We start from the raw sequence: 27,392 nt of genomic DNA, 5'->3' as shown, positions 1-27,392 counted from the left end.
ATTTTATTATAACTAGTTTTGATCCAATAATTAATTTGTTTACACATATAAATTTTATGAAACCTGTGATTTTTATTTAAAATTTATATATGTAAAAAAAATACATTATTGGATCAAAATTAATCGTAATAACTTTTTGGTCTTATTAAAATTAGTTTTGATCTAATAATGTATTTTTTACATATATAAATTTTAAATAAAAATTATAGGTTTCATAAAAATTTATACATGTAAATAAATTAATTATTAGATCAAAATTAATTATCAAAAAATTTATTATGTAAGTTTACATGTGCATTAAATATATATTAAAATTTTTATTATTATATATAACGACATTAATTATTTTATAACATAATTAACCTATTAACTCAATTGGTTGGAATATCATGAATGCTAATAACCATATGAACATATGAATTGTCAATTCCTATATGGATTAGGTGTTATGAATTACAAATTCATAACTCTCTTATGGATTATGAATTTGTATGTTTATTAGTTGGGATACTTTTAGAATTTACTATAATTTGCTGGGTGTACTAGAAGAACACTGGTGCACAAAGCAATTGTTATTTTTTTTAATTCAAGGTCCATAAGACTAAACCTTCGCGAGAAATAGATGCTAGATAGGCCCATCCTATTAACACTTCTCTTTTTTTCCCCCTCTAAGTCTCTAACTACACCTCCATATTTTTTCAACTTAATATTTCCAAAATACCATCAGATCTATAAAATATAGAATAGTCCCATCCCCTTCATTTGTCTCTCAATCCTGAAAGGATAGTAGTGGCACACATATTTTATAACACATTATTATTAATTGAATTTTTAAAAAATAATAAACTTATGATTGATAATTTTATTTATTGGTGCATTTTAATGATTTATTTTGATTCAAATTTGGCATGACATTCCTGTTAATAATATTATAGTATAAAAGTGAAAATTATTGTCTTTTTATTTGGTATACTGACAATGAACCTTAAAAAGACTTCATGTAAACTAGTAAGTTTTTTTTCTTTGGGCCAATCTTAATGTGTTAATAATATTGTTGTATTATTTGTCATGTTTGCAATTTTTATCGATCCATATGTGATATGTTTGCAATTTAAAGAGTTGAAAATTACTTAAAGAAAAATAATTATAAATTCACAAGTAAGTTTCTTCATATAATCATTCAATTATAATAATACATTGTAAATTTATTAATTTTTATAATAATTATATTAAGGTACTTTAAACGATTCATTATTATTACATAAAAGAAAAAAAAAGTTATACCAATTACAAGTTGGAAATTTTGATTTTTTTTTTATCATTTTTAAAATAAATTTTTTGCTAGGGTCCGGTCTTGGCGTATGGCAGAGGCTGCGCAGAGTTTGAACTTTGAACGTTGAAGGAACATAGAGGCAGAGGTTTTTCTTCTCTCACCGTAGAATCGAATCGAGTTCACTTTGATCGTGTGTGTCTCCGATCTTCAAATCCGCAACAACCATGGTGAGGGGATTGCTCAACAAACTCGTCTCTCGCTCCCTCTCCGTCGCCGGAAAATGGCAGCACAACCAACTCCGCCGCCTCAACATCCACGAGTACCAGGTCTCTGTCTCTTCTCACCGTTAGCGATATTATTACGATTCACAAATCAATTCCAATTCCAAGCTTCGCGGAATCTGTTCCTTTCGCTATAGATTCATCTGGCAGAATCTGGCCTTTGTTATTTCTAGAATGATGATAAATCGTTTTTGTTGATAATGAATCTGGAGTTCCTTGAATGTATGATTTGTGAAATTGTATATGTTTATTTGTATTGAAGCTCTTTGATTGAATGATTGACCTAGTGTCGGCAATAAATAACGACTATTGAATTCCATGAAACTAGGGCGCTGAATTGATGAGCAAACACGGAGTTAATGTTCCGAGAGGCGTGGCTGTTTCCTCTGTTGAAGAGGCCAGAAAGGCCATCAAGGACCTTTTCCCTAATGAAAATGAGGTAACCTATGCCACAACTTGATGTTCACAAATAACACTAAGTGAATTTCAGAATTGCAAAGTGCGTTGTGTTTCCATTAATTCCTTTTGTAGCGAATACAAAACTTAGTTCTGCAAGTTTCCCCTCCAGAAACATTATCAAATGTCTTAGTTGGTACAGAATATTTCATGTTACTGTGAGTGTGAGCACTGGGAGTGTAACTGGGATTATTGTGCAGTTGGTGGTTAAGAGTCAAATTTTAGCCGGTGGAAGAGGTTTGGGAACTTTCAAAAGCGGCCTTAAGGGAGGAGTGCACATTGTTAAGACTGACCAGGTTGAAGACATAGCTGGTAATGCATGTCTCCTCCTTTATTCCTCTATTTGCATTTTCTTGTTCTCATTTTATGTCCTTGGCTTTCAATACAAAACTCTGTACTATAGCATAACATGCTCATATGTATTGATTTATTGGATTGATTATTGAACGCATTGAGGATATAATATTCTATAATCTAATTTTCAGTGTTTTTTTTTTTGTTAGTGCTATTTTTATTTCGTTGTTGTCATTGTCATTATTATTATTTCAGGGAAGATGCTTGGGCAGATACTAGTTACCAAACAGACTGGTCCTCAGGGAAAAATAGTTAGCAAGGTTTGAAATTATCCATTCTATATGCAGATATGCTAGCATTTTCAGTATGCATGTATATGCCAGGAATTTTCATTTCTAAAAATTGAAATTTTGTTGAGGCAATGCAATGATATCAACCTTCACACACACATATATATATATGGAAATATATGCCACCTTTTTTGAACCTCCATGGGTATTGTTTCTTATCTGTAATATGTTCAGATAATAAATTGGTGCTTCCAATCGTTACTTCACATTTACTTTTTTTTTACTGACCCTGTTTGTTGAACTGCTAAAGTGACCACCAAAGTAATCTGAACATTTTTTATTTTAAAAGTTTTCTGTCAATTGTTATTTAAGTTATTAACTCATAACGACTTGTTCCATTGGATCTGATAATGAAAGTAAATTTCATGTTAATACTCAATACAATAGGATATTGCAAATACATAACGTAATGCTCATAGTTTTGCTATTTTTTAAAACTGGATACACAACAACAACTGCTACTTTGTTTTATTTTGAGTATCATTCAATCCATTTATATAGGAACATACACAAAAAGGGGTTGTTTGTTGGATGTTGAATTTTCAATTTTATACAGGTTTACTTGTGTGAAAAGCTGTCACTAGTAAATGAGATGTACTTTGCTATAACACTGGATCGTACGAGTGCTGGTCCAGTAAGTTTCCTATTTCAAAACTTTTTCTTTGATTTGCTTTATATACAAATTTAAATTCTTACAACTTCTATATCATGTTTAATGTATGGCTCCCTCTTTCCTTCATTACAGTTTCTTTAAATTTAACCAATAAAAAACTATGTTGCTTATTATAATTCTTTTCTTTTTATGTTTTTGCTTTTCCAGATTATAATTGCTTGTAGTAAGGGAGGAACCAGCATTGAAGACCTAGCAGAGAAATTTCCGGACATGATTATAAAGGTTTATTATCCTTGACATTTCTCTTCGTGGTTTAGATTTTCACCTGAGCTGGTCTTCTTTACAAGATACACCTGATGCACTCTTTATTTCTAGTAGGTACCTGTTGATGTTTTTGAAGGAATTACTGATGAAGATGCTGCAAAGGTTGTTGATGGTTTGGCTCTCAAAGTGGCTGATAGAAATAAGTCGATTGAACAAGTGAAGAATTTGTATAAACTTTTTGTTGATTGTGACTGCACCCTTTTGGAAGTAAGCATTTGCAAATTTTAATCATGTGCACTTTATACAAGCTTAATTTATGAAGAATGTCTATGATGAAAATTGGTTATTTTGAACAGATCAATCCCATTGCGGAGACAGCTGATAACCAATTGGTGGCTGCTGATGCTAAGTTGAATTTTGACGATAATGCTGCATATCGCCAGAAAGAGATATTTGCTCTCCGTGATACAACACAAGAGGACCCTCGAGAGGTTTATTTCTTATTTTGTTTGTGTTTTACCTTACTTAGGAATGGAGCATATGATCCCTATACCCATTCCATCTTTGCCACCTAAGCCTGGGGGGGGGGGGGGGGTTGCATAATATTCAAATTTTTATGTTTTGTCTAAATAGGTTTGCCTGATTATTAATTGGGTTGGGCTATGTCCAGGTCCAAAAATTGGCCTCACCAATATATTGGGTGGGTTCATGTTAATAAACCCAGTTCAGTCTGTCCCACATACACCTGTCAGCCTAACTCATGTAGCTACTTACATTTCTTTCATTGCACTTTGATGCTTTTGATGTGTATTTGGAGCTCAAGTTTATGATATACTCATGGTAAGACAGTGAGATTCTATTTGGCAATGCCAGATTTCACATTATCTGTTTGTGCTTGATTATTAAGCCCTTATATCCTTGAATCTTCTTTTTTTTTTACTGGGTGTGTGTAACATTATGTGTGCCTTTTAACTTTGAACAGGTGACTGCTGCAAAGGCAGACTTAAATTATATTGGGTTAGATGGAGAAATAGGCTGCATGGTGAATGGAGCAGGGTTAGCAATGGCCACAATGGATATAATTAAATTGCATGGGGGTACTCCTGCCAATTTTTTGGATGTAGGTGGCAATGCCTCTGAAGGCCAGGTAATTTTTTAATAGTTAGGATCGCTCCATTATGTTATTATGATCAATATAATTGCTCTTATGCGTTCCTTTATCAGATCAATTTGTAATCTGCTGTTGCATTAACCCAGACACGACTCCAAAAAGATTATATTAAATTTTTCTTTTAGTTTTTGCTAGATTCCTTCAATGATCTACATGTTATGATGTTTTTGTTCACATTTAATGCAATTATGTAAATCAGGTGGTTGAGGCATTTAAAATATTGACTGCTGATGACAAAGTGAAGGCAATTTTGGTTAACATTTTTGGGGGTATAATGAAGTGTGATGTTATAGCAAGTGGAATAGTGAATGCTGCAAAAGAGGTTAGTTTGCCTATTCCCCCCTCCCACAAAAAATAAATAAATGAAAAAACAGAAATCTTATGTCTTTACAACCAGTTTTCTTCCTTTGTCCAACCATATATATGATTGAGAACAAAGAGGTTATTTTTGTGCAGATTAACTTTTTAATTTTATCCTTCTAGACAATGGTTTTATTTGGATCTATTTGATATTGACAAACTGAGACGAAGTCAAGAACATTTAAATTCTTTATATTTGAAGCAATGTAAGATTTCAATTTTTGTTTATGATGTTGATGTAAATTGTAGATTTTATAATTTTTGAAACAAAATTAGAGATAAAGAACTAATATCATTGTCCTTGACCTCCTTTTTTTTATTAATTGAAAAAATAGGGATTGAACATGATACCTATATTATCCCGATATTATGATAGCATTAACTTTTCTTGCAATTATATTCAAGGTTGCACTGAAAGTACCCGTAGTAGTTCGTCTGGAAGGCACCAATGTTGATCATGGAAAAAGAATTTTGAAGGTAAATGTCAGATTTATTAATTAATATAATCATTTAGAAAATGAAGCAAGAATTTCTGCAAATGCTTATTATGTTTTTGGTACTCAATGTTTCAACAGGAAAGTGGTATGGCGTTGATAACGGCTGAAGATTTAGATGATGCTGCTCAGAAAGCAGTGAAAGCTGCTTACAAATGAAGGGTTACTTCTGCTCAAATTTAAAATTCAGTTTAGTTGCAACATTATTTTTGGTGTTAAAACATATTTTCACGAGAAAGGGATTGATGCGAGAAGTCTTACTGAAGCTGCAGTGCGTAATCAAAGCTTTTCCAATAAGTTAGTGATTTCCAAGTTGTAGTACATTTGAGTTGATTCACGTGGTGGTTGCTATTTGGCTTCTGTCACAATTCAATATACTGGTCCCTTCCTTTCTGATTTTTCCTGGTTGAATTCTCTTTAGTCTTTATGCAAATAACATGGAAATACTTGTTTTTCTCTTAGACACAGTGGTTCATTAAGTGGCCAAAACCTGTTTTCTAATTGAGGTTATTCAATTTTGAATGTTTAATGACAAATATTTTTCGTACATTCTGTCGGTTAAGTATTAAATCAAGCTTATTCTCCTTGAATTAAAAAAAGGTGAACTGCAGAGAGAAGCGGTTTATTATATCAATGTAAGAATTTGCCTATCATATTAGTATTTGAGTTTGAGAGTCTGGTAGTATGTGTGAAAAACAAAATACTGAGAAACAGAATATTTTTACTTTAACAACGAAAGAAAAACAGGGTAGATATATTTTCTTGAGAGATGACAACCAATTACAATATTTGGTCTGGTCCCAGATTAGATGGGAAAGTAGATTTTAGTTATACTATTTGAGACCAGTCTGGTCTCATTAGATGAGAAAAGTAGATTTTATTAATTGAAAATTCTTTATGTTGACTTATTTTAAAGTTTTGTTGAATCTGGATTACTAGAAGGTGTTGATGATATTGCTTGAAGGAGAGATTAGTAACACTCACAAATTCAGAAAGTGCTGATTATTCCTGACATTTTTGAAGTTGTGAGTGTCAACTTGTTTCATTTTTGAGCGGTATCATCAGTTGCCTTTGTAATTTGATTCAACAAAAAATTTAAATAATAAATATATAAAAAATTCAAATGATTGAAATTTTTGTATTCATCTATTCAGAAGCTCACAATTTTTTAAGTTTTGTTGAACTCAAATTACAAGATGTTGATGATGTTGGTTGAAGGAGAAATTAGTTAGCGCTCTAACAAATTAGTGTTGGTTATTTAATTTTTGGCATTTTGTGAGTGTCATAAATTGAATAATTAAAATCTTAGTGAATTTATGAGAATTGTAACTACTTTTTCTCTTGAACTGTGACATCAAGGTCAAGGATGACACTTTCTTGTGGTAATCTCAATTCAAAAGAAAAAGTAGTTCACAATTAATTGAAATATAGTTTCCTATCTAATATTGGGATTAATATTGTAATTAGTTGACATCTTTCTTTCGAAAAATCAACTCCATTTTTTTTAATAAGTGAGAACATTCTTGTTTCATACAAATTCTAATTTCCTTTTCTTTTTAAGAGTTGACTGAGTTGTGCTATTATAGACTCGAAGTTCACAAGTTCATCTCCTAAAAGCCCATCTCCAAAAGAAAGAAACTGAATATTGAGCAATAAGTTGAACTTGAAAAGGAGCAAATGGTAACATATTCCACGTGACTAGGTTTGTAGAAAACAATGTTGCATTTTAACTTTTAGTTTATTTGTTTAGAATTATTCTCGATGTCATGGGGCGATTGAAACAAAATGAAAACCCCATTTCCTTTTGTTAAATGCTATTGGAATTGTGCTATCCAAAATTTGTAGTGCGAAAAAAATTACACAGTAATTTGTAATATTTATGTATTTTGGGAGTAAACCAATATATACGGGTATATAAAAAAAAAATTCTAAGTGGATGTAAGCACTGGGTTATCTGCAATGCCGATGATGAGAATTATGGAAATGGTGAACTAAGTGGATGAATATTCCTCCGTCTTAAATTAAAGTGAATAATGTTTAAATTTTTGGTTTTTTTAACGTGTGCAACCTTACACACAATAAAAATAATTAATTAGTTAATTTTATCTAATTTAGATTAAAACTTATTTCTAATATTTCAGTCAATTTAATTATTACCTTTTCCTATTTAAATTAATTGATTCACTTTCAATCAAAATAATAAATTTCTCTCTCTCATTTATTAAATTCATTCATTTCCTATTATATTTTTCCCTCTAATTTTTTTTCCTGAAAAAAAAATCATATTTATTAATTTTTCATTTCCTATGATACTTTCCCTCCAAAAAAATAACACCACCAAACACCCAGTCCCATAAATTTCATAATTATATCCACGATTTTTTTAAAATCACCGAAACTTTTCCTATTTGTGAAAAAAAAAATCAAATTCCATAATTATATTTATGAACCCTCAAAAAAATAACATCACCGTTAGTTAACGTAAGGATTTTTTATTTTGTACCGTAAGCATAACGAATATCATAAGAAATAAATTCTTTTTAGAGGGAAAAATATTATAGGAAATGAATCAATTTAATAAATGAGAGAGACATTTATTATTTTGATTGAAAGTGAATCAATTAATTAAATAAGAAAAATATAATAATTAAATTGTTTGAAACTTTACAGATAAATCTTAACCTAAATTAGGTAAAATCGAGGAATTAATTATTCTTATTGCGTGCAAAGGTTGCACACATTAGAAAAATCATAAATTTTTTTATATAGATTAAGAACAATAATAAGTAAGTTAGTTGTTGAAACAATTTTACTAAGATATTAAGTGATTACATGTAATATATTACTTGCAAACTATTGAGTGATTAACAAATGATGGTTGAAAAATTGATAAGGAAAATATTCCACAATTTTATAACCGACAAGTTTGGAATAAAAGTTTCATATCTCATTGAAAATTACAAATTTCACAATCATTACATTGATATAATATATAACCAACAAGTTTGGAATAAAAGTTTCATATCTCATTCAAAACTACATATATAAATAAATATGATTTTTTAAGAATTGAATGGTCATGTACAATCTTATAAGAGTTTAATATCCTCATGATTTAATGATGGCGTAAATTTTTTTACGCAATGTATAATTTCTTTTCTTTTTTTTAATACTAAAACATCAATCATTTTCACACAAATGGAGAATTAAATATTATTTAATGTTTATTTAAATTTCTAATATCTTTGATGGACCTCTCATTATTTATTCCATTGAAATTATACCTTAACAATTTATACATGATATGTGATACATATACAACAAATTCATACAATAATTTATATTTTGTGTTTATCTTTCTTCATCGTATTATTATTTATATTTTAAATTTAAATTTCTCTCTCTTCCCTCTTGTCTTTCTTGTACATTTTGTTATATAATTTATTGTAAAAATATCATTTCTCTTATTTATTTATTTTGAGAAAAACATTATGACTTCTAGTCAAGAAACCATATTGACTATGGCTGATGCAAGTAGCATAATCCTGATCTATAGCGTCAAAGTTTCTTAGATTATGCACATAAACTCTGACATTTATCTGTGATATGATGTACATTGAAAAACATTATTCATGAGGTATATATTGTGTTATATCTAAGGAAAATTATACAATGGAATTATTTTTGGCTTTTTCAAATAAAATAAAATAAAATTATACTACAATGGAAATAGGACCATTCCAGGTAATTTCCTTCCATGAAATTAGGAACGAGCAACATCCAAGCACCCATTTTCCATTCACGTGGACTTAAGTACTTCTCATTGTCACACCTAAAATTTCGATCAGCTTCTGGCTTTGATTGGGTGGGAAAACCAACTAACCAACAATTCAAAGATGGGCATTCTTTAAACAGAACATGTTAGTTAGATTCAACCCTTTTCTCATCACTGCCACCTTCATGACACATTTGTCAAAAACTGCCCCAAGTTTTTGAACCATTATTATTCTCTTTCTTCAATTGCCAAAAGAAACAGAAAACCATAACCATATTTGCACGCACTAAGAAGAAACCAAAAACACACACCTCTAATTATCCTTTGATGGGTTCTCTCAGGACCATTTCTTCAATTCCAATGTACACATATTGTTGAATGTTCAACAAAAGAAAATTTCGTTGTGGATCTCAAAGTCAATGTTGGTTTTACATTAGGTTATCTAATTATAAGTACAACTTTGTAAATTGCCAAAAGAGAATTCGAACGCATCGCATTTGTTGAGTTGAGCATGTCCGGCAACAAGGTGAAGGGCATTCTTAGATACATATCTCAATTATTTGGTAAGTAAATAGTAATTAAGTCTTTCCTCAATACTACAATTTAATTACTACATTTCTAGAGCATTTTTGTTAGCATAAACAAATATTATTATCAGGTAAATATTAATCAGTATTTTTATAATATTTTTTTTACGTTCTCTCCTGTGACTTAACAGAGACTGAAAAAGAACAAGACATACAGATTGGATTTCCCACGGATGTAGAGCACGTGACCCATATAGGGTGGGATGGACCCTCTGTAAATTATCCTAGCTGGGTAATTCTCAAATTTCTTAATTTCTCAACTGTTAATAACTAATATTCGATCTAGTAGAATGTATTATCGATTAATCAGTTACCTAGCATGAATGCTTTTGTGTTTATGCTTATGTTGATTTTCCTTCACGAAATAAAGCCTTTGGGGGGCTTGTTGTGACTGTTTTTCAGATGAGCCAATTTAAAACTGCTCCAGGATTTTCATCAGCACCTCTAGATGTTCAAAATAAAGGACAGGACAATGCCAAATGGGTCTCCGAAGGTACAAATAATTGAGTTTAATTATTGTAAAAAATTAGTTTTCAGTATTGTGATTCCTTTATAGGTTGACATATACGTAATTTTTTTTTTATAATAGTCGTTTTAAAAGTTATTCTCAGAGTGATTTTTAATTAATTAATTGCATAAATTTTTTTAGATTGGTAATAAAATTAAACTCTCAATAATTTTGTCCCCATGTAAGTGACTCTATCCAAATAAAAGTTAAAGATTATGGAAAACCAGTGTTTAATAAAGAACCGTGCAAACTTAACAATCTCAATTAATTAGAAATTATGTGGAAAGTGAAAGCATTCATTTACAATACTCCAAGTGAATTTCTGAACACACTCTTACTATACATACATGGATGATTAGGTGAGAATGTAAACTTTTATGGTGTTAGTAAATTTAAATGTAAATTCTTGAAAGAATGAGCATGCAAGCATGAAAAAACAAAACAAAGTTGGCATTGATTGAATTTTCATGGCTAAAAATGTTTCATATAGATTCAAGGAGAAGAAGTACTCGGGACTTGCCGGATTTACCCAAGGCATCTAAAAGGAAATCAAACAAACCAAGGCAATCAAGAAAGTCATCGAACAAACCCAAGGAAGAATCCACCCTGACCCGAATACCCATACCCGTATCCACGGATCACCCGCTTCCAACCCTACCCGTATCCGATATTCCTAAAAAGTCTCGTCGCCAGAAGACAAAGGAGAATTCTAGTGGTGGGTCATCCAAATTGAGATCCAAAGCCCAACCCGCTTCAGAATCTGGATCCCCGACCCAATTCAAGTCTAGGATAAACCAAGGTCCTTTGAAGAAAATGGACACGGTATCTTAAAATAATGTTGCTCTATTTTTATCCTATTAGTTAGACTGTTGTATAGATATAATTCTTGAAACTAGAACACTTCCTTCCCCCCCCCCCCCCCCCCCCTTTTTTTCTACTCGATTTTTAATATTTATTCATGTCATTTTCTTAACATGATCATTTTTTTTGTTCTTTTATATAGAGTCTGGTATCATTTACCAAAGACTTCCATTTTGATGGAAAGATTATACATATGAAAAATAAAGCATATCCATAAATCTGTAATGTTTATAGTAGATAGTTGTATCTTTTAAATATGTTGATTAAGGTTCAATTCTTAATTATATAGGAACAAAAGTTTTATCGGGGGCAATAAAAATTCATTTCTACACGAAAAGAGATTAACATACATATAATTGTTACATAAGAAATACTCTTGGTGCGCGTACCATTAAAATTTTCAATTGTTCAACATCAAAGGGCAAAGGAAAGTTTAATAAATTCATATTTTTGGGTATATTAAGAAGTCTTGGCTACAATTTGGATTTAGCACTTCATTCTAAATTCTAAACTCTTGGATTACTTATAAGTTCTGCACAGTTGACATATAAAAATACTTCCATCCCATAATCTGTTTCATAATTTCAAATACTTATTACATCCACGCATTTCTACCGGTTCACTTTAATGCACAACTACAAATACTACTCTTTGGCTTATGATGAAATTTTATCTTTAGAACTGTCACGATATTCCATTTTTAGTTTAGGGTAAGAATCGTACGCATTAAAGTGAACAAAATTGTAATAAGCTAACGCGTTGTCAGGGTAAAATATAATGAGAATAGGCACGCACATTAAATGAGATCTGAATAATATGCTAGTATTCTAGCTAGCATGCATGCCCATGCAATGTCAATTTAATTATTAATAATGGAATCTAACGGGCTTCGAGCAGCCTCTAGTTGTGCGCGTAGCGTAGCCTAGCTTCCATCCCAAAGTTCATCATCGTACGAATATTTTCACATTGCTTCTGTCAGTGTCACTGCGAATTTTGGAATGAGTAATGATATAATAACTATCCTTTATTTAAGGCTTCTTTTAACACCTGTTGTTGTGTCATTAGTTAATAAAATAAAATGTTTATTGTGTAAATTATAAAAAAATTATACTTTTAGTTCTTTAACAAATATTTGTACCTGATTAATATTTATCTTATTTGAAACCTTTCTTGTTTTCCTTTATTTTTTTTCTTATTACCGTAGAAATTCTATCAGATTAGTATTTTTTTTCCTCTCCTTGAGTGCCAAATAATAATTAGAGTGTCTATCAAATATTTTACTTATAAAATGCCTAGCTTAGCATGCTGTTACATATGTTTAAGAATCAATTATTAGTCACTAGTAACCCTTCTCGTGTACCACTGATTCTTCCTCCTTCAATGGAATCAATCAACCCATACAGACTTCTAAACCCCTTCACATGATCCAATTCTCCAATTATTATCATTAGCCGTCACTTGTACAAGATTTAAAGAGGAAAGCAAACTTAACATGTGCACCTCACCTCATCCATCAAATAAACGATTATGCATACAACAATTATTAGAAGAAACTCAACTAGTATATATATATAACACGACGCAGGGTACCTGCAAGACCTAACTAGGTCTCTCGTTATCGAAAAGTAATATGGTCCTTTAGATTTATTCATTTTTTAAGTTAGTGGTTAAGATTTTCTGTTTTTTATTTTATTTTTCTTTTCTCTTCTTCATTTTCCCGGATTTACGAGGATATTTCATGTACTGTGGAGGGGCTGGTCTAATTACAGCTTGTAATTAGTCTTTTTCCTTCCCTATTTTCTCTATTTTATATATATATATATATATATATATATATATATATATATATATATATATATATATATATATGGCTTTTCCAAGAAAAAAAAGGTTGCTGCAGTTTGTGTTATCTTTATCTCTATTATTCGTGTTAGTTTTGGCTCTTACCGAGTTGATTGGTTGTGTAGAAGATAAAATAATAATAAAAAATTAAAAAGAAATATATGAATCAAAATATAAAAAAAGAGGCTTGAGACTCACAATTTTTTTTAAAAAAATTTCTTCTTGATTATTGATTTCCTCTCATAAGAGATCTATATAACACCTCAGAAATAGGAATGAAATATAGTGAATTATATTAAAACTGTAATGGACCAAATGTTAATTAACAGACCCTACAACGGTTTAACAAGTAAAATAAATATCCAGCAAGAAGTTAAAATGACGAACTAAATAAATACTAACATATATTTAACTTTGAATAATGTAATTAACAGTTTCCCCTTAACATTCTCTAAGCACTTTACAGTTTACACTTGTTAATTAAAAAAGACCTTTTCCTAGTCAGAATAAACATGTCTCTCTCTCTCTCTCTCTGTTGTTGTTTTACTGGTCAAAAAGAACACACTTTCCCCATCAGTCTAAAAGACAAAAACCTATTCTCTCTACACGTAATAACCAAACCAACGAAATCCCGTGAAGACAAACAACACCCCAGCGAGAGAATCAAAACGCAGCAGAGAAGAAGCCCCACTGAAAACGACAGCATCATCAGGAACAACATCAGTTTTCTTGCAGGCCTTCAGTTGTTGACCCAAGACACCATCACCACTCCTCCTCTTACAACCAACTTTGTTGTTGTCCACACACAGTCCTGTGTTCCCTGCAAGCTTCACCTTTTGTCCTACTTTGGTTGTTGAGAATTCCACTCTCCCACTCAATTTGTTGTTCTCCAAATTGATCTCACTAGCATACTCCAAAAGCCCATAAGGCACAGGCCCATCGAGTTTATTGTTGTCAAGCCCAAGATAAGTAAGTTTTTTCAAATGAACCCCCATTGAAGCAGGGATGTTCCCTACCAGACCCATTTCTGAAAAACCTAATTTTTCAACACCCCCAAGATTTTCCCATATTTCCGGAATCACCCCAGAGAGAAAATTCCCACTCAGGTACACTTCCTTCAACGTGGGAATCTCCCTCAAGAATAAAGGCACCCCAAAATTACCGAATCGGTTGAAGCTTAAATCCAAAAAATGCAAACTTTGCAACCCTCTTAGACTCTCAGGGATTCTGCAACTAAACCCATTGAAGCTCAAGTCAAGCTTCAAAAGGTGGGAGAGATTACCAAGCGAGTGAGGGAGACATTGTTCGAACTTGTTCCCACTGAGATCAAGAACCTTGAGATTCCTCAGCAACCCCAAACTAGAGGGGATTTCACCACTAAGATTGTTTCTGGATAAAGTAACCTCTTCCAGGTTAAGAAACCCACCAATGTAAAACGGAATCTCACCGTGAAAAGCGTTTCCGATCAAAATGAGTCTCCGGAGAGAAGTGAGGTTCTGAAGAAAGGCATCGAGAGGTGAAAAGAAAGAAGGGTTGTTAATGAAAACAAGTTCCTCAAGTGAAGAAGGGAGAGAGAGAGGAAAAGGAAGGGATTGGTTGAAGCAATTGTAGAAGAAGAGTTTGCTGAGATAAGGGAAAGAGGTGAAGATTAGAGGGTTGAGTGTGGCGTTAGGGGAACAAGGTGGGTTGGGGGTTTCGTCGGAAACGTAGCCGAAGCTGAGTTCAACGATGTGAGGCGTTTCATTTTGTTGAGTTGGGAAGTCGCAAACGACGCCGTGCGGAGCAGAGAGACAGAGATCGTCGGGGAAGAGAGTGCGCCAGGGAACAGAGGGGTTGAGAGAGTGAAGAACCTCGTAGAGAGATTCTTGTTCGGAGGAATCCAAAGGTGGTTGCTGGTGGGAGAGTGAAAAAAAGGTGCTTGTCACGACAAAAGAAAACATCATCGTCCATAAGACAAGACCCATATTTGTTGGAATGGAGTGAGGAGGGTATAGTTTGGTGGAGTATTATATGAAGTGTGAAATGGTGATGGCAACGCGGAGACAAGTTTATAAAAGGTGGAAGGAAGGGTGCATAAGAGATGCCAAAAATAACTAACGAAGGGTGCAGAGGGAAAAGGACAAGAGATGATGATGGATGTGTGAGACAACAAAACCTGCTAACAAAACACGCGACAGTAGCGCGCCGCACTCGCCGACTTGTTCTGTCGTCTTCTAGAAAGCGACGTCTAACGCGCCGTCTACCTACACACCCCTCACGTGACCATATTCCACTTTTGCCCTCCCCCTCACTGCCACTCACTTCTTTCGCATTTTATCATCCTTGTACGTAGTCTTTCTTGAATTAGTTTGGATGAGACTCTAGAAAACTCATTTGTTTTATATTTGAATGTTTTATTATAAAATTAAGTTAGATTAAAATTTAGTATGAAATATTAAATTTAATGTAAAAATTACTTAAAATTATTTTAATTGATAATCACTTTTGAATCCTGAATTAATTTTAAATTTATTTCTGACATAAAATTAAATATGTAAAAATTTATCGAAAATCAATTTTACACTCATAATTATTTCTCTAATGTCAAATCAAACATGTCCTTACTCATCATATATAGTATGTTACATGATTAAATATCATGTTGATTGGATTTTTATTAAGATTAGAATCTTTAATTAGTTACCATAGTGTAATTAAAGCATTTCATTGGTAGACTTTTTTTTATATACATTTTAGGATAAATTAAATATCATGTTGATAGGATTTTTATTATGATTAGAGTCCTTAACTAGTTATCATAGTGTAATTAAAGCATTTCATTCGTAGACTTCTTTTATATACATTTTAGGATAAATAATCAAATTTGTCTCTAAAAGTATGATGGAATGACAAATTGATTCTTAAAAAATGAAAAATATAAATTTGATATCTAAATATGCAAAAAGAAACAGATTAATCATATCGTTAAATTTGTGGAATAATTTTATCATTAAATTATAATGTTCAAGGATTAATAAATAAATTATATTTTTTGAGGATCAATTATATAATATTTATGGATCAATTTATCATTAAATTATATATAAGACTAATTTATCATATTTTTTACATATTTAAAAATTATTTAAATTTTTTATCGATCAATTTATTAGCCCTTTACATTTTTATGGTCAAATTTAACTATTTTCTATGCATTTTAATAAATGTTTTAAAGTTGAGATGTGCAAGATAGGCAGAAAATCACGGGCTGAAAAGAACAGCTGTAAGTTTGCAACCGCGTTCGATTTATGAGATCATTTTCTTTTATTCAGATATATGTAATGTAAATTAATTATTATGCAATTGATGATTCCTTTTGTCCTACATATACTAGACCCTATTGAGGTCCAGAAAAGATCTCTACATAAGTCATGCTTTAAAATTCCTGCTAAGGTTCTTCCTATCATTGTATCCTCTGCAATTCATAATTGAACTGCATATGGTGCACTTTTAAATCTAATGATGATTAATTTTCGAAAGGATATTTCATGTTTCAGTTTAATATAAAAACAAATTTTATAAAGGGCTGGGATTGGTGCAGTTAATAACATAAATGCAGAAGATCTCAATCCAGTAAGGAATAAAATAGTGGATATGATATGATCATGAGAATGGTAAAGTCCTATTTGCGCTTGCGTAATAAACGATTCGATTTGTAGAAGTGTTAGTTACTTTAATTTTTTTGTAGATTTATATTTATATTACAATTATATTATTGATATTTAAACAATATAATTTTAAGATACATAATAAATAAATAATAGAAGTATTTTTAATAACAAAATTACCAACAACAGAAATTATTTCAAAATTATTGTAATAGAAACGTCAATAAAAACATACTTATATGAACCATTGATGATTAAATTAATAAAATACGATCCTTTTTCAATTAATTCTAATAAAATGTTTTTCAAAACTTAGTTTTATTTCATCTTTTAAATTTGGCCTAATAATAAAAAACTTTAGATAATTTACATGAAATCCTAAGTGGAAACCTCATTGCTAGCATTATACAACCAAAAAATTATTACTAATTCACTTTTTCAACAAACCAATGGGAATATATACCAAACAAAAATATACATAAACATCCAATTCTTCGTTTTGCATAACTTCTCAGTTGTAATTGTCAGAGTTTAAGAAAAATGTGGAATTGTGTATGTACTATATATCACTCTGAATTTTTAACTGTACTTCGGTTAAAAATATATACGTTACAATTTTATCAGTTTTGATTTGATAGCATAAATGTCCCCTCATTGAGGAAGAAAAGATCTTCCTTACCTATAAAATATTTCTACAACATGAAATCCCCCCAACAAAGAATCCCACAAAATGAAGTATTCTGGTTCTCTGGATATCCAGACATCAATAATGAAGTATTTTTTTCCTAAGTATAAGATTATAATTTGATTTTCAAATGATTAACACAGGAAGAGCAGGGGACTGCTTGCCATCACTAAGACTAAAAAGAAAGAAAGAAAGAAAACAATGATCTGTCAAGAGCAACTGAAACCTCAGAAGATCATGCAACCACGGCTGCCATCTGCCATCATATAGTTACAGAAAATCTATTGTTGTCTTTGTCATGCCTTCTTGGCCTGCATGAACAAACAGCCAATACCAAAATTCACATGATAAAATGAAAGTGATCTCAAGAAGTTTACTTGTTTGAGGTGAAAATAGAAAGAAGGGTAGTAGCAGATTAAATAGTAATGTATGAGTCATTTCCCAGTAATGGACTACTTACAACAAAAACAGGCAAAAAGAATAGAGAAAAAAAATTGATAATTTAAGTTTCAAAATCAACATTACTAGGACATGCATAGTCTAATGCATCATGTGTTTTCTATAAGAGCTGATTTTCCTAAACACAGCCAGCCAGGGAAGACAGAGAATGGAACTTACCTTGCTTAGGTATTTTTTCTGAATTTTCAGTGCTTCATTAAGTGCTTTCTTAGCATCAAGATTTGAGGTTATGTCGCCCAAGATCTGAAGAAAGAGAGAGAGATCACATGAGAAACATGCAAAAGCATATATGTATCCATAAGGGGGGCATAAGAAAGAAAGGGAGATACCTTGACAACATCGTCCACACCCTTGGCCTCGTTTAAAATCCGCCTATTCTTAATCTCAAGAACACTTGCAACAAGAAAAACAGACAGTGCACTATTTTCCTCAGTATGCCCAGTCTTCACATTTTTTCTCTCGAATTTTCCGTATTGCTTCAAATGTTTGTTATTTGTTGCAGGTGATGGGCCTTTTGTTTTTGCACGATCTGGATCCTCATATTTGGTGAAGATGTATGGGTTGTATTCCATGGCCCACATCAACTGGAAACAATCTATATTATGTCTTAAAATGAGCTATTAATGAGAAATACTCTATCTCATCAAAAAATGTTGAAGAATCAGAAAACAGTAGCTCATCAACTTTTTAATACGCATTTCTTAGAAATTATATCATCGTAGGAATCATCCTTACCTCCCAAAGATACAAAGTATCTGCAAAAGAAAATTCTCTTCGGAAAAGAACCATAAGCATGCGAAATGCAAAGAGATATTCTCCTCCATCTAAATCCTCTGCAAAATAAAAAGTGATGAGTTGAAAGGGTTGCTTTCTTGGTTCTTTCACATTGATATAGAAGAATGCTTCTGTATGCAGAGGCAAGCTATCATGCAATGTCTCCCTCAATGGTAGGTTCCGTTAACTACTATAGATAATGAATTTTAATAGCAAATTAGCAATTGAGCAGATACTTATACAATTTTATGTTATCAAGCAATCTCAGAATATGATTGTCAAAGAAAGAAATGTTTGCACAAACATCCACCATCTTAAACTGAAAAATCTTGGACGCATTGGACGTTGATTCTGGTTCAAATTATAAAGATAGAAGAATCTGAAATATGAAACTACTACTCACAGCATATTAGAAGCTTCCCAAACAGGTTTTACGTACCAAGGTGATGATGAAGCTTTGGATCAACTGTTTTCATTATCTGTGAGAGTGTAGCCAGCTGAGATTGGACCCCCATTGAACTTGCACTGCTCCTGAAGTTCTCTCTCTATTGTGGAAACAAAAGCAGGAATGTAAATACACCAGAAAAAAATAATTTATTGAGATCACAAACTTTTTAGTCATTAAATGAAAACAAAATTAACAGCAACAGAAAGAATAGGCCTAAAGGTTATTGAAGTGAATCATAAGTACTTCTTTATTTGAACTAGCTACAGTTATATGTTCGACTGTAGTCTGTCAATTTTCCACACTTGAGAAAGGACCGGGTACCATACTAAGAAAATAAGAAATAAGACACTACTTTTTCTTGAGAAATCAGTTTCAATCCCAACAGTAGAGTGAGTCTGTGCTCCAGGACTTAGTCATACATTTATTTGTGCAGCAATATTTCATTAAGTGTGGAAAACATGTAATATAAATCAAACAGAACTGGAAAAAAGTTAGAGAAATTCCTACCCATGTCTTTTCTAGTGTCAACTAAAAAACTATAAGTAAAAGTACCAAATAGGTTGTGAGAATAACACTAGTAAATATTGGTGTGCACAAATGTAGCTCAAAGCAAGAAAAGAAATATCAGTCTGATGGACAACTAAGCATGTTTTCTAACAAAAAATTTCAAGGCCACTAGATTGTAGTTTCTCAATATCAATTATCCAACCAAGTTTTTAGGCGAGTTTGTTGTTGCATTATGTCTGGCTTACCATCCTTCGCATTGCACGGTCAAAGCACCAGTAGCAATCAGCTTCATTCTCAACAAGAATAATCAAAGGAGAGCAAATATCATTCATTCCTACAAAGAAATCAACCTCTTAAGAATGTCTCAAACTTCTCGAAGCTCTTTCAGTTCAACATGTAAAAATTGAGAGACATAACAGTATACCTTGTACATAACCAATATCATTGTCCAACCAAGCATAAACTGCTAGAACATGGAAGAGTTTTGCTTGATTAGCTTCAGTCTCATAAAAGTCAAGTGCTCGATCTGTTCGATGAACATCCAGACCTACAATGCAAAATAATCAAGTAATCAATTGCCACTTTGGATGATTGTTAAAACAAATTAATTATTAGTAAACCACAAGCAAATATTGTTTTAAGGGAAAAATAACACTATTAATAAACTACAAACAAAAAAGGGAAAATAACAGCATAACGACCTTGTTCAGTGAACACCATGGAACATATGCCATCACAAATCAGGTGCAAGGCATTCTGCCTTAATTTGACTTATGCTATACTAAACTTTCAGGTTGCTATTCTGTTTTAATGACTTTTAAAATTTGTTAATTAGCTACATTTATGGAAGTATAAACTATATGGTATGTAAGCAAGGATGGTTTGCCATTAAACATTAAATCCATTCCTTTAAAAGAAATTCTTAAATTTCTTTGATATATGTTTAGAATATTTGTCTTCTATTCAGAGAAAATTTACTTGCTAATCAATTGAGTGAAAAGTGCTGATAAAATCATGACCTTGCACCCACAAAAGAACGCAACCCTGCTTCTATGTCAATCTGTAAGAAGTACAAAATTTATGGCACTAGCTTTTCGGTTCAGTGAAGCCCAAGAAGCAAAACTTGTTGAATAAAACTACAACCTAACAGAATGGAAAAAGCATCTAGTATTTATGCAGAAGCATATACATACCAATCTGATGTAATAACTGCATCCACTGCACAACTTTCTTATCTGAAGTCTGGACGCCTACCAAAGAAGGATCTATTGGCTGGCCTTCATCATCAATGAGGGGTGTTGTAATAAATTTTCCACTACCAATGACTGGGACCATCTTTTGACATTCAGCTTTCCACATATCATACTGCCCCCTGTATAATAAATTTATTGAAGATTTTATTTTTTGTTTATTTCTATCAATACAGAGAGGGGGGAAAAAGGAAAAGAATTAGGATTTACACCCTGTAAAATTAGAAACACCAATAGCACTTTAGAAAAAAACTAAACAAGAATATAGGAGGAAATGTAAGAAGTCACCCAGTCTCAAGTTACTATAGTCTAGATTCTTTGGGAGATAAAGCAAACAAAAATAGTCTTGTTGTTATGAGGCACCAGGCTAAAAATTAATAGGAAGTATGGCATTCAAGAGGTAACAATTTTGGTCTCACAATTTTTATTAGAATAATATAATCTGAATATTTGTCCAGAAATTATACAGCAGTGCTGTAATGGCAATGATCACAGACAGTGGCAGGAACAGTGGTTATAAATGAAAACAAGTGATGGGAAGCCCAGGTAGTGGCAGCACGGCAGCAACCAGAAGGAAATCACTGCATGAAGTGGCAACTGGAGTATGGTGGAATTGATGGATGACTTCTAAATACAGCCCCCTTATTTTATTTTTTTTAACTCCCAAAATATGCTAGCTACTATAAAACTGATAACTTGGCCCCTCTTCACAGTTTAAACAAGACAAAGTGAAGAAATTCACCAATAACATCAATCATCTTAGAACCGCACCAATTACATTGCTAATGAACAAATACCTTAACTAGGAAGACCACAGAAATTTGAGGAGTATTGCTAATGTTCCTTTAATTCTGTAAATCTGATTTTACAGATTTGACAAAAAACATTTAAATGAAAATATACCTCCTGCGTTGCTTGAGCTCATTCCGTTCTTCAAGTGTACTGTTAGGATCATAGCAACCTAGCAAGAACTCCCACACTTCCCCCTTGATTGAAGGATGGACACCCTAAATAATTTATAGAAATAAGTATAGGCACAAATCAGAAGGAACATAACGTGAACAATAATATGATAATAAATTTAACTTTTTTGATGTACATTGGAAGAAAAATATAAAGCACATGAAATGGTTATCACTTATCACAAATCACAATCTTATGTTGCCTCTTTTATAGAGGAAGTGTCTTTAGGGCATGTGAAAGGAGGGGGTGGGGAAGTGTCATCAACCAACTCTCCAAAAAGCTTATGCTCATAGGTAAAAACACATGAATGATTTTATACTTTGGTAACATTTCTGCTTTGGTCTAGTTAAAACTTAAAAGAATGGTGGCAACAAGGATTGAAGTATAGACAATTAGTCATAGAGCTTCTAGTTGTTGTATTTGTGGTTGAATATTTCAATAGGTTAAAGTCCCACATTGCTTGATTTTAGATGTTTTCAAGACTTTATAAATCACCATGTATTTTGAGCTCAAAAACAAATTAGTAAGAGGAATGCACATGAGTGCACATGATAATGGAATAAACCAGATAAACCTTATTTGATTATATCACTTGGTGGCCAAGGGTAGTTTTGAAAATTTCAAAAATCTTATCTAAAACTGTTTTATTTTATTTTAAACTTTCCCTTCTTCTGAGTTCCTTAGGTTCAAATAAAAATTCATACTAGTTCATAGCTTCAAAAGTAGTCGGGATGAGCTTATTAAATCTTGAGGGACTTACACACCAAATGGATAAGCCCTTGAGGACTGTACGAAGTCATACATCTCAAGCTATTTCTGTTTGCCATGTGTGATATTGGCCTACTGCAACAACACTAATACCATGCCATAAACTAACTCTCTGAAACATTTAAACTATTGAGTTTAGACATATTGATGGTTTTATACTTTTGCAGCATTCCTAATAAAAAGTTTACATGATATTGCTACAGTCTAGAAGCTATAAGGAAAGGATCACCATGTAGTTGGACACGAGTTCTAAGAGTGTTTGCAAATCCGAAAACATACCGGAACCCAAAAGAAAGATCATTATTACTCATTAATCGTTACTGATAGATTTAGAATGTAATTATAAGCAGCGTTCAAGTAAGTAATAAAGGTTACCCCTCGCTGTATTCGTCTTAGCACTTTTGCAATATCCAAGTGACCATCTTGGGAGAATGATGCCTGCCATCTTCTTTGACTTAGAGTTTTGCCAGCCTGCGGAAACAGAAAATGCAGTGTGTAAATCACAAGGTTTTATTTTTCCCTTTTATATATAATAACATAATATTCCTAAAAAACTTTATGTATGCATAAGTTTCTTATCACATTCAAAGAGGGTAGATACAAGTTTACAATCATTCCAAATAGGGTTAATTGAATTGGTGAACATTAGTGATGAAAATAAAATGGCCAAGCAATAAGAAGTGTGATAAGAAAGCAATTGAAGTGGTGAGAAGCAAAAGCTCACCCTTGGTTTAAAACGAGTGGCTGGAACATCTGCTTGACATTCTGGTTTAATGGGGTAAAAGGTATTCAACTCAGTAGTTCCAGAACTCTTCATAACCAACCATCTACTAACCCCAACAAGCTCTTCAATCCAACAAGCTCCTTACTAGAGAGTTGAGACTCATCACACCAACAATATCTGCTATTTGAAGAAACTCAACCCATCAAACAAAACAAAAATTAATTTTTTCTGCAATGATGGAAAGAAAAAACAAAAGGGTCAATTTCACTGGCAACGGCATGTTTCGATGATTACAACTAAGTTAGCTTCCTTAAAGTTGCCAAATTGTCGGGAAAAAACAAAAGAAGAAAAAAAACACAAAAGACACGTATTAAATCGTTGTTTGGTAATACCGACAATAAGAAAAACATGACCTTAATCTGATTCGGCACGTTATAGAGCTCGTGAAAAACCCAGTTGCGGAAATGTTTCTGAGGCAACTATGAAATCAGAGGTGAGGAAAAGGAAGCACCTTGACGATTTGGTAAGTGATTTTTTATGGTTTGAAGAGGTGAACGTTGGGGGTATGAATTGGCGAAAGATGGAATTAAAAGAAATTTTGAAAGAAAGGAGAAAGAAATGTTGTGTCGCAGGAAAGGAAGGAGAGAGAGATAGATGGAAAGGCAATGAGTGTTGAATAGGATAATTTGTCGAATGAACAATGATCGTTGACGAGGAAGAACGGGAAGAGATCAGATGCAGAAGACTATATATATATATAATGTGTGTATGTGTGCATGTTCTATTCTCATTTTCTTAACGGTTATTTGGAATTGGACATTATATTTTTAACCTTGGTTGGCACAAATTCATTTAATACCAAGGGTATATTTGGATCATTTCTGTTCCACCCAACAAAGATTGTGTTTGCTTTATAAAAAAAACAAAAAATTGTGCTTGCGTTATTATGTTCAAATTTTCATGGCCCTTTAACCAACTTCACTAAAGGGGAAAAGAATGTTTCTTGAGTACTTTTTTAAAAAAGATTTTCACTAATTTTTTTTTTATATATAAAAAGACTTTCACTAATTCAGGTTGAGCATATTAACAAGGTTTTTTATATTAAATTTTTAAATTCGAAGTTATTAATATTATTGATTTTTTTTAAGACGATGCTAAGGGTGGTAAACCCTGATAAGTAGTTCATGATGATAAAGGAAATATAAATTTGTAATTGTCGATTTTTAATGTATTTTTTTTTATCGATTAGTTAAATTTTAATTAAGTATTACAATGACTAAAATAACCTTCAACAATAAGATTCCAACGATGGTTACCAAGCCTTGAATCAAATTTGAGAAATTCGAATTTCAAAAATAAAGCTTAGATTTAAAAACAAAAAGCTACAACTGAAAGCTAAAGAAGAAAAGTAAAAAAAAAAAAAAAAACAACAATGATGAGATTGAGGAAAAATGGGTCATCAAGGAAGGAGTTGAAGCACTCCCTGTGCAAGCCTCCCATCATTGATGTCACCATCAATCACCATGGTTTTGAATGGTGTTCTTTTTTAAAATAGTTATGGGGTGGTAGTGACAGATCTTGGTGGTGATGCGATAGTCTCCAACGAATCTTGAAGGATGTGGGGCCTACTTCGTTGGTGTCAGAGAGATCACTAGCGACGACAATGGTTGTCGGAGAGTGGTAGAGGTGCCTTGGGAGACTCCGAGAGGGAGAGTACATAGAAGAAGGAAGGAAGACAACTACAACCAAGTTAAAGGGTAGTTTTGTCAAATACACTCATCATATTTAAAAAGTCATTATTAAAAAAAAAAAGACCAATGAAGTTTCACATAACGCATCCTGACCCTCAATTAATAAAATGCACAATCTAACCGTTCATATTTCTTTCACCACCATGAATTACCTACCAAGGTTCACCACCTTAGACATCATCTTTTTTTAAAGATAAAGATGTTTAGGGGTATATTCAATAAGAGACATTTTTTTATATAAAAAAATCTTGTAGTATTTAATCAAGATTTTTACACGATAAAAAAATTTAATGGTATTCAATCAAGACTATCAAAATTTTTTTAGAGGACAATGAAATTTGATAGTATTCAATTGAAATTTTTTACAACTTAAAAAAAGTTATTTGATATTCAAAATCATACATATTTTGATGAATTATCTTTTTGATGGATTTTTTTTAACTTTTTAGTTGTACCTAATATTAATCATCAAACAATCTCACCATAATAAAAATCACATGAAAAGTGAATTCGACGATAATCGAAAAATTAAAAAAAATCTAATATTAACTTTTTTTTAGTTGTTCATGAAATCTAATTTTCACATAATTTTCATCATGTTATACATTAGTAGAGTTTTATAGTTTATATGTAAGTGAAATTAATGAAACAATTTTTACATCTCAAATTAATCAAAAAAATAATTTGAAATCACGTCCCAAAATAAATAAATAAAATCATTAATTCAAAATGCCCATTTTAACTCACTTTAAAATAATAAAGGATTGAAGTGGAGCTTCTAAAACATAAAATACCAAAAATGTAATTTAGCTAATATTTTAAATTTTAAATATACTAGTTTTCATTTAGATTGGACCGTGTTACTATAAAAGAGATTGTGAAGTTTCCACAGACTATGGTCAAGACCGCTGAGATTGAGAAGGTAAAAATGATAATATCTGTTTTTCAAACTTTCACTGAAAGCAACAAAAAAAAAAATTGACACTGGAGTCCATAAACTACCTTCTACACCATTTCTTTTTACTAAGAGTGTGTTAGAAAAATTATTGTCAGTATTTTTCTTTGTTTTTTATTTTCCCTTTTGGAAGTAGCTGATAATTAACTCCAGCCAGAGCAAAAAAAAAAAAAAAACACAAATTAACTTGAGCACATAAAAAATTTAAAACAAAAATGAAATTAAAGGTGTTAGTACCTGCTTTGTTAGCTCTTCAGTCTCCATTTCAATTTCATCATCATCCAAGGCATCAACTATGGCATATGACATCATTTCAATGTTCACATAAATTATATAGTATAATTAAAGTCCACAGCCTGTAGAAACACTCGAACAATGATTCTACATTTATGCCAATTTAAACTTTACTAAAATCAAACATCATCTTACAGTCATATTTATTTGCACTGATTGTTTCTTGAACTCCTGTGTAATTTTGGTTTGCTTTGCATTGCAGATGCCACTTTGCTAACAACACATTATTTTCAACATACTCTTTATTATTGGTTAAAATTTATTAAAAATTATAAAAATTTTATAGGCCTCACTTATTTAATGAGTCTTACTCATGATTTTTTAGTTTTCAATATAGTTTAACTAATTATAAAGAGTGTGTTAATATAACTTGTTTTTCTCATCACTATTTTTTGAAATTCCAAATTCACACTTCTGTTTTGTTGGCATGTTTTCTTTAGCTGGTTGCTTTTTGTTGTTGTTGGGTTGTTTGACCTTTGAAATTTGATGCCATTGCAGTTCTTAGAAATCATTTTTTTTGTCAGAAGCTGCAGTTCTCAGGCTCAGTTGTAAACCCAAACTATAATTGTTTCCATAACTCTTTTCTTGGGATCTCAGAAGTTCAATGTATTTATCATACTTGTAATTTTCATGTATATCAGAAGATTCCACCATTTAAACTAGTAAATTGTTAAAGGAACCTTGTTTTATTCGTTATAGTTTTACAAAATTCATCAATGTGACAACTCAACGTTTAATCGTTAGAATAACTCCAACTTTTAATTCAATATCATCGTATGATACATTGCACCTTATAACTAACCAGATTAATCAAACGATCAAACAGTACTCTTTACTAGAAACCCAATTATGAGAGTGTTAAGAACATGGCAGCTTGGGGGATGATAATGCCAGACTTACATTCATGTCTAGATTTATTTATTTTTATTTTTATTTTTTTGGTATTTATTCATGTCTAGATTTAACTTATAAAGTATAAAGTACTCTACAAAACGTGCATTGATGAGTTCTGGTTCTAGAGTGACATCTTTTAAACAC

The 27,392-nt window shown here is 31.7% G+C and overlaps 4 protein-coding genes across 7 annotated transcripts; 2 read left to right on the top strand and 2 right to left on the bottom strand.

Annotated features, from left to right (window-relative positions):
- The first annotated feature begins 1,334 nt into the window (after nt 1-1,334).
- Nucleotides 1,335-6,103, top strand: LOC114382477 (succinate--CoA ligase [ADP-forming] subunit beta, mitochondrial). Its single transcript, XM_028341935.1, has 12 exons — nt 1,335-1,599; nt 1,883-1,993; nt 2,211-2,322; nt 2,560-2,624; nt 3,211-3,288; nt 3,475-3,549; nt 3,646-3,798; nt 3,888-4,022; nt 4,514-4,678; nt 4,902-5,024; nt 5,468-5,539; nt 5,638-6,103. Exons 1-12 carry the CDS (start codon nt 1,498-1,500, stop codon nt 5,713-5,715), a joined length of 1,269 nt encoding a protein of 422 aa, XP_028197736.1. The 5' UTR covers nt 1,335-1,497; the 3' UTR covers nt 5,716-6,103.
- A 3,447-nt stretch (nt 6,104-9,550) lies between these two features.
- LOC114381157 (CRIB domain-containing protein RIC6-like) lies at nt 9,551-11,399 on the top strand. Its single transcript, XM_028340344.1, has 4 exons — nt 9,551-9,894; nt 10,050-10,150; nt 10,321-10,411; nt 10,917-11,399. The coding sequence occupies exons 1-4, from the start codon at nt 9,843-9,845 to the stop codon at nt 11,255-11,257; spliced, it is 585 nt and encodes a 194-aa protein (XP_028196145.1). The 5' UTR covers nt 9,551-9,842; the 3' UTR covers nt 11,258-11,399.
- A 2,117-nt stretch (nt 11,400-13,516) lies between these two features.
- Nucleotides 13,517-15,297, bottom strand: LOC114381980 (piriformospora indica-insensitive protein 2-like). The gene has a single exon (XM_028341210.1). The coding sequence runs from the start codon at nt 15,091-15,093 to the stop codon at nt 13,732-13,734; it is 1,362 nt and encodes a 453-aa protein (XP_028197011.1). The 5' UTR covers nt 15,094-15,297; the 3' UTR covers nt 13,517-13,731.
- A 2,009-nt stretch (nt 15,298-17,306) lies between these two features.
- On the bottom strand, nt 17,307-24,093 carry LOC114382566 (TBC1 domain family member 15-like). Of its 4 annotated transcripts, none has more exons than XM_028342078.1 (12): nt 23,768-24,092; nt 23,355-23,582; nt 23,006-23,101; nt 21,803-21,906; nt 20,843-21,021; nt 20,074-20,196; nt 19,895-19,983; nt 19,134-19,239; nt 18,656-18,753; nt 18,250-18,504; nt 18,080-18,163; nt 17,307-17,772 (listed from the first exon to the last, which is right to left on the bottom strand). In XM_028342078.1, the coding sequence occupies exons 2-12, from the start codon at nt 23,445-23,447 to the stop codon at nt 17,758-17,760; spliced, it is 1,242 nt and encodes a 413-aa protein (XP_028197879.1). In that variant the 5' UTR covers nt 23,448-23,582; nt 23,768-24,092; the 3' UTR covers nt 17,307-17,757. The 4 variants fall into 4 exon arrangements, with proteins under 4 accessions (XP_028197879.1, XP_028197878.1, XP_028197877.1 ...); XM_028342077.1 differs by having other exon boundaries at nt 23,355-23,531; XM_028342076.1 differs by having other exon boundaries at nt 23,355-24,092.
- Nucleotides 24,094-27,392: the final 3,299 nt, after the last annotated feature.

The sequence above is a fragment of the Glycine soja genome, chromosome 13 (assembly GCF_004193775.1).
Source record: "Glycine soja cultivar W05 chromosome 13, ASM419377v2, whole genome shotgun sequence".
NCBI classification, from domain to species: domain Eukaryota; kingdom Viridiplantae; phylum Streptophyta; class Magnoliopsida; order Fabales; family Fabaceae; genus Glycine; species Glycine soja.
Note: the sequence above shows the minus strand (reverse complement) of the source record. Positions and strands in the feature narration are given on the sequence as shown.

Excerpts from the sequence above, each read along its gene's own strand:
- LOC114381980 (XM_028341210.1), bottom strand. The coding sequence starts at position 15,093 with ATGGGTCTTGTCTTATGGACGATGATGTTTTCTTTTGTCGTGACAAGC.
- LOC114382477 (XM_028341935.1), top strand. The coding sequence starts at position 1,498 with ATGGTGAGGGGATTGCTCAACAAACTCGTCTCTCGCTCCCTCTCCGTC. Across the intron at positions 2,625-3,210 it reads AGGGAAAAATAGTTAGCAAG|GTTTACTTGTGTGAAAAGCT; the intron begins GTTTGAAATTAT and ends AATTTTATACAG. Across the intron at positions 5,025-5,467 it reads TAGTGAATGCTGCAAAAGAG|GTTGCACTGAAAGTACCCGT; the intron begins GTTAGTTTGCCT and ends ATTATATTCAAG.
- LOC114381157 (XM_028340344.1), top strand. The coding sequence starts at position 9,843 with ATGTCCGGCAACAAGGTGAAGGGCATTCTTAGATACATATCTCAATTA. Across the intron at positions 10,151-10,320 it reads CTGTAAATTATCCTAGCTGG|ATGAGCCAATTTAAAACTGC; the intron begins GTAATTCTCAAA and ends ACTGTTTTTCAG. Across the intron at positions 10,412-10,916 it reads TGCCAAATGGGTCTCCGAAG|ATTCAAGGAGAAGAAGTACT; the intron begins GTACAAATAATT and ends TGTTTCATATAG.
- LOC114382566 (XM_028342076.1), bottom strand. The coding sequence starts at position 23,447 with ATGAAGAGTTCTGGAACTACTGAGTTGAATACCTTTTACCCCATTAAA. Across the intron at positions 20,197-20,842 it reads GCAGTTATTACATCAGATTG|GTCTGGATGTTCATCGAACA; the intron begins GTATGTATATGC and ends TTTGCATTGTAG. Across the intron at positions 18,164-18,249 it reads GTGTGGACGATGTTGTCAAG|ATCTTGGGCGACATAACCTC; the intron begins GTATCTCCCTTT and ends CTCTTTCTTCAG.